Genomic DNA, 6,726 nt, shown 5'->3' on the forward strand with positions numbered 1-6,726 from the left:
AAATTGCCTTAAAGTGTCAGCTACTCTGGAACCTGGCTCTGCCATTCTGGAGGATGTCACAAATGACTTTAGAGGTTTAGCTATCTCCAAACCTCTGTCTAGAAGACTCCACGATGTTACAAGGTGCTTTAGAGGTTCTGCTATTTTATTGCCTTTTCTCCCTACCCGCATTGGTCATTTTAGAGCCCGGGCTTTTTTATTGAACCTCTCCTCTCTCGCCTAGATTGGATGTTTGTTTGGGGTTTTTCATATTTTCAACTTTTTTTTTGTTTTTTTTTTTTTTTTTTTTATTTAAGACCTTTTATTAACAGGTGCTTGCAGTTTGTTGACTTTTTGAAAAAATCAAGTTGTAAACTTGTATTACAAATTAAAAATGAGGTTCTTAAAAATCTCAAACTTGACCAGATATGAAACAATTTAAAAACCTTTAAAGGTGTATTGAGAAAAACCAGGCTTTTTTTTTTTTTTTTTAAAAAACACGTTTGTCATTACCAAAAAGACATCTTTAGGTAAAAATAATAAAAACCCCATACTGCATAGATAATGCAGATAGTTCTGGTTATCTGGTCAGCGGGCAAAAAGCAAGCACTTAAGGTCTTCAGCTCCAATCTTGTTTATTTCTTATTGCTGGAATTTCATATTTGTCTTCTTGTTGGATGACTAAACCGGATGATGGTAAAGATGGTAAGCCGGCATTTACTCAGCCCCGCCCTGCTCAGCCTCGGGAGCGGACGAATTCTCAGCTGGTGGATCGGCTGCTTTTGTCTCTTTGCCATCTTGTGGTTTAGGGTTTTCTGGGTGTCTGCGTCGGTAATTGAAGTTGCGGCGGTACCGACGTTGAGGTGGCTGCTGACCCTGGGTCTCATCTCCTTGATTTTCCTTATCTTCGTTGCCGTCCTCTCTAGGCTGTCTTTGGCGAGGAGGGCCCCTGCGGAATCGTGGTCTATATCCCCGATACATGTTCTGTCTCACTGGTCTACCTTGTTCTCCTGCACCTTGGTTGTCAGCACCCTCCATCACTTCTCCCTGCACAGGAGGGTTGGAATACTGTGGTCGACGCCCATAGGGTCTCCGCATGTAGTAAGGTGGGAACCGTCGCCTGCGGTAGGGCCGGCGCTGTTGGGCCTGGCCTTCGGGAGCACTCTCTGATCCCTCATTCTTTTCCCCACTCTCACTATTCTGGTAATTCTGCTGGTAGTTGCGTGGAGGACCCCTGCGACGTGGATAGCGCCTATAATGGTTACGGTCTGCTGCGTATTTACTGCCTTGCACTGGAACTCCACCAGGGCCTGTAACATTTGCTGCCTCCGCACCCTTTTCTCCTTCAACAACATCAAACTCCACAGTCTCTCCATCTCCTACACTGCGAAGGTACTTCCTGGGGTTATTCTTCTTTATGGCAGTCTGGTGTACAAATACATCTTCCTTGGTGTCATTCCTGTTGATGAAACCATATCCGTTCCTTACATTGAACCATTTTACTGTTCCCAAAACCTTCGTTGCGATGACCTTCTTGTCCCCGCCGGCAGGCGCCGCCGATGTGAGGCCGCCCAGGCCGCCGCTCCCTGCGCCGGTGCCCGTGGTGCCGGGCTTGGTGTCGGCGGCGCTGAGGGCGGGGGCGGCGGGGGGGGGGCGGCGGGCGGCTGCTGGGTCTCGGCCTCGCTGCTCATGGTTGCGGTGATGGTGACTGGGGCCGGCTGCCTCAACTTTTTTTTTGAACCTCTCCTGAACATAATGGATGTTTGTTTTAGATTGTTTTTCATTGGTCCATTATTTTTTTAAACTCTCTCAGAACAGGTGATTTCACTTTTTCATAGTATCAGCTATTTTGTTGTTTGCTGTTTTTTTTCTTACCATCTCACAGATTGGATGTTTCAAATATTTCATAGTTTCAGCTATTATTTAAATTCTCCCTGCCAGATTGTACGTTACCAGCTGCTTTTAGAGGTTCAGCGATTTTGTTCCTCCTCTACCACATTGGGTATTTTAAATCCTGGGATTTTTTTTTGTTTGTTTGTTTTTAAAGATTTATTTATTTATTCATACAAGCACTGGGTCCAGTCAGAAGCGTGGGAGGGTGAGAGAATTCAGCGGAGAAGGAGCGGGGAGCAGAACAGGCAGAAGGACCGAATTACACTGCTGAGGGGGGCAGCAGGCTGCAGGAGAGTTCTGCGCGCCATGTGGGACCCTTGCCCTGTGGCCGGGGATCGAACTCGTGATGCGGAGGCTGCGGGCAGCTTTGGCAGGCCCTTTTTTTTTTTTTTTTTTTTTTTTTAAAAAAAAATCACCTCTCTTCTCTCTTTTTTAGAGAAGATGACAAGTTATTTTAGAGGTTCCGATATTTTTTTAACCTCTCGCTACCATTTTGGATGTTTTACAGGTCCAGCCAAAAACTCCACAGAGAATCTTATTAAACTAATCAATCACTTTAGCAAAGTAGCAGGATACAGAATCAACACACAAAAATGAGCGGCCTTCCTATACACAAACAAATCTGAAGAAGAAGAAACCAAGAAAACCATCCCTTTTATTATTCAAACAAACAAAAATCCAATACTTGGGAATAAGCCTGACACAACAGGCAAAGGATCTATACAAAACACATTATAAAAGATTATGAAAAGAAATAGAAGAAGACACAAAGAAATGGAACCACATCCATTTTAACCTACTCTCTACCAGACTGGGTATTTGAGTATTCCAGCTTGACTATGGTTATTTATTGTACTATTTCTTTGGATATATTTCCATATATTTGTAAACCAGAGACATGCTGTGGGGGAGGGAGGAGGGAGGAGCACAGGGGACTGAGGTGATGGTGCACAGGTACATTGGTGAAGGAAACTCTGGGGGCTACACCTGAGGTGGGGGAAAGCAACCATTGCTTAAAAATGAACAATGATGCAAAAATACATAAAAAAGAAAATTAAAAAACAAAACAAAAGGACACCTGTTTTCCTATGTTTATTGTGGCCTTTTCTAGGATGGGTAAGCCATTGAAACAACACAAATGCCCCCAAATAGATGACTAGATCAAGGAGATATGATGCACAATATTACTCAGCAATCCAAAAGGATAAAGTCATGCCATTTGCAGCAACATTGATGGTGTTGGAAAGGATTATGCTCAGTGAAATAAGCCAGAAGAGAAAGAAAAATATCAGAAGGTTTCACTTATAGGAAGAAATGTAGGGAAACCAAATAAGGAATCAGGACAAAAAATAACTACAATAAATAAAAATCAAAACCAACTGGCAACAATAGACCCGAGACATTCTGTAGGGGAGGCGGAGCGAGAGGGATGAGGATAAGGGTGGGAAGAGCACAAGGGACTATGGTGATGGCACATGGGCGACTTGGTGGTGGGCATTTCACAAGGAGGTCACACATTGTACAAAAATGAAGGATGGTGTAACAAATATATTACCGAAAAAATAAGCTCCACTTATTATTGTACCACCTCTCTCTAAAGACTGGATTTTACAAGTCATTTTAGAGTTTCTCCTCTTTTACCTTATGAATAAAATATATTTTGGCCCTGGTATCAGATTCATTTGCCCCTGGTATCAGATTCATGTGTTATTTTGAGCCTCTGGAAAAAAATAGGATATATGTCAGATAACTAATGAGCACATAGAGACTGGGAAATAGCAGGCGTCAACTCCACCAGAAGGTAGTGTGTTGTCCTTTGTGTTTATTGAACAACATAGAAAAAGAGCTCAGGTTCTCTCTCCATGAGAGAGTTTATAAAACACAACCTCCAGGAAGTGTGCCAAATATCAGACCCAAAATCTCACAATTTCTGGAAAACGCACTCTGTTCCGAATGGTAAGTAGGCCCTGATGTCACTTTTGAAGAAACGAACCTATAAGAAGGTTCATGAGAGGGGCCATTCCTAGTAAAAAATTTGTCTTCCTATTCTTCTTTCCAAAGTTTCAGAGTGACATCTTTGAACAAGAGTCCTTTGCACATGGAGTATCAGTAATCTTAGTGTGTTCATTTCTCTGATTCAGCCTTACCACTTGGAGGATACGGTCTTAAATTCAAAATGGGTAAAAAATTTCTGTAAGGATTTGCTAATTGCAGGGTTTTCATAATGGTTCTAAATGGAAAGCATCTTAAATTGCATTGGGAGAAGGACTTAGAAAATCATGACACAAGGAGCTGGGAGATACATCATAAAATACCCATGCTTCCTTCCAAGTGTTTGGAAAAGGGAAAAGAGTTCCCTGCCCCATCTTATTAGGATTTGTCTCTAATTTGCATCTTTTACAACAAAGTGAATAGCACTGTTTCAACACCTTCGATATGAAATGAAAAAAATTACAATACAAAATCACGCTATGAGTTGTTTGTTGCAAATGAAAAAAATTCCCATACAATATTCACACTACGTGCTGTTTGTTGCAAATGAAAAAAATTCCAATACAAAATTCAGACTATGAGGTGTTTGTTGCAAATGAAAAAAATTCCAATACACAATTCACACTACAAGCTGTTTGTTGCAAATGAAAAAAATTTGAATACAAAATTCACGCTATGAGTTGTTTGTTGCAAATGAAAAAAATTTGAATACAAAATTCACACTATGAGCTGTTTGATGCAAATGAAAAAAAATTTCAATACAAAATTCACACTATGAGTTGTTTGTTGCAAATTTAAAAAATTTCAATACAAAATTCACACTATGAGTTGTTTGTTGCTAATGAAAAAAAATCAATATAAAATTCACACTATGATTTGTTTGTTGCAAATGAAAAAAAATTCAATATAAAATTCACACTGTTTCAACACCTTCGATATGAAACCAGACTGCCTGCCTCTGAGCCCTGGTGCCACCCGCCTCATACATGACATCTCTAAATCTCAATTTTCCCATCCATCACGTGGGAGTAACTGCCATTCTTAGTTTGTTGAATGGCTGTGAGCATTAAAGAGAATCTCAGTGAGAGCCTTGACATGGAACTTTGTACATAGTAAATGCTTGAGAGAGGCCAGCTGGTATTACAATGTGGAGATTACAAAGCCACCTCTAACAAAACTGAAAACTTTGAGAAGAGGAATCTACAGTCTTACACTGTTAGTTCAGTCAAAGATTTACCCCAAAAGGTTATTTAACAACATTCATTTTTTTCCTAGTTATTAACTACCTATGAAGTTTTGGGAAGCAGCTAAGTAGCGGCTAATGCCTTTCTTCTATTTGGAGAGAAACCTTATCTCTCCTTATCTGCTGACACACCTGCTCTTCCACCCTCTCTGAGTCAATTCCCTTTCCTCAACATTTTTGGGAGGTCTCCTTAGATGTTTACCTTGTAGTTACTGACTGTGTACCAATTTGGCTACTCATAACCAAAAGCTGCCCAGAGAGTGGGCAATGAGTGTGTTAGTGATATTTTGCAGCATTAAAAAAAAAAATAAAAATAAAAAAAACCCAAATCTGCCATAACTCAGTGGCTTCAATTAACTTTCATTTATTACATCACTGACTCTGTGGGTCAAGAATCTGAGCCTGGTGTAGCTGGTCCCTCAGCTCAGGGCCTCATAGTCTACAGTGAAATGTCAGCTGGGCTCCACCTTCATCTCTAGGCCTGATGGGCAAGAATCCAATTTCAGACTCACTGAGGTTTTTGAAAAGGTCTATTACCTGGCAGTTCCACTACAGGGCCCTGACCTTGTTGACTGGGGCCACCCTCAGCTTCTACATGCCATTCACAGTTCCTAAAAGGCCCCCACCATTGTAGAAACTTCCTTAGAGACCACCTGCAGTTCCTTGCCATGTGGGATTTCCCAATATGGCCACCGATTTTATAAGTCAGCAAGAAGAGTCTATAGAGCAAGTCCACTAACATGACCAAGATTGACATGATGTGATGTGGTGGGAGTGACATCGCCTCACGTTTGTCATTTTCTATTGGGTAGAGACAAGTCACAGGTCCCACCCATATTCAGATGTGTGTGGTTGATCACACAGAAACATCCTCACCAGTAGACAGCTTTCCTGGGGGACAACTTCAAGTCTGTCTAGCACAAGGCAGGGGAGCTGTTTTCATGGTAGCAAGAAGCCTGCACACAGCTGAGCAGGGGTGAGGGACCACTTTGCCACCCACACCTCAAGTTCTTTACCTCTTTCTATTTTACCATCTATTTTTCTTTGGGTTATAAGATGGATGCTGCCTCTCTAAGCCTCACGGCCTCATTCAAAGAAGGAAGAATTGGAAAGCGCGAAAAACAAATGTCCCTTACTCGTGACTCTATCATCAAAGGAATGATTCCCAGGAGCCCCACCCAAATCCACGTCCGTTGCCTGTCACTGACCTCATCCATCTCACCTGGCCACTTCCGCACTGGGCATCAGAAAACAAGATTTCAACAAACAGTATCCCTGTGACCTCAGCAAACATTTTTATTACATGGGTACCTGAGAGAAAGCTTCCAGTGGGTGCTGACCTAGGAGTAAGTTACAAAGCTTGAATGCAAAAACTAATGAAAAAGTCTTTGCCCAGTGCCAGACATGCAGCAGTCATTGCGGCCTCTTTCTCCGTCTCCCCTTTCCTCTGAGCTGTCCCACCTCAGGGTTTGAATACAGTAAGCACAGCGGCACCTCCAGAGTTCAACGCTGTGGCATGCAGACAAGTCTGCATTTGAAGCTTAGGAGGAAAGTGGACGCGGCAGGAATGTGATCGCCCCAGCGGAACGCTGCCAGGGGACTAGCAACTGCAACACCCT

At 42.2% G+C, this 6,726-nt stretch overlaps 1 protein-coding gene across 1 annotated transcript; it reads right to left on the minus strand.

Annotated features, from left to right (window-relative positions):
* Positions 1 to 281: 281 nt before the first annotated feature.
* Positions 282 to 1,691, minus strand: LOC119254548 (Y-box-binding protein 1-like). Its single transcript, XM_037521660.2, is given in 2 exon segments — positions 282 to 1,629; positions 1,632 to 1,691. Coding segments are annotated over 2 exon segments (972 nt in total). The 5' UTR covers positions 1,671 to 1,691; the 3' UTR covers positions 282 to 696.
* Positions 1,692 to 6,726: the final 5,035 nt, after the last annotated feature.

This window comes from Talpa occidentalis, unplaced genomic scaffold (assembly GCF_014898055.3).
Source record: "Talpa occidentalis isolate TD23 unplaced genomic scaffold, MPIMG_talOcc4v2.1 talOcc4.3, whole genome shotgun sequence".
NCBI classification, from domain to species: Eukaryota; Metazoa; Chordata; class Mammalia; order Eulipotyphla; family Talpidae; genus Talpa; species Talpa occidentalis.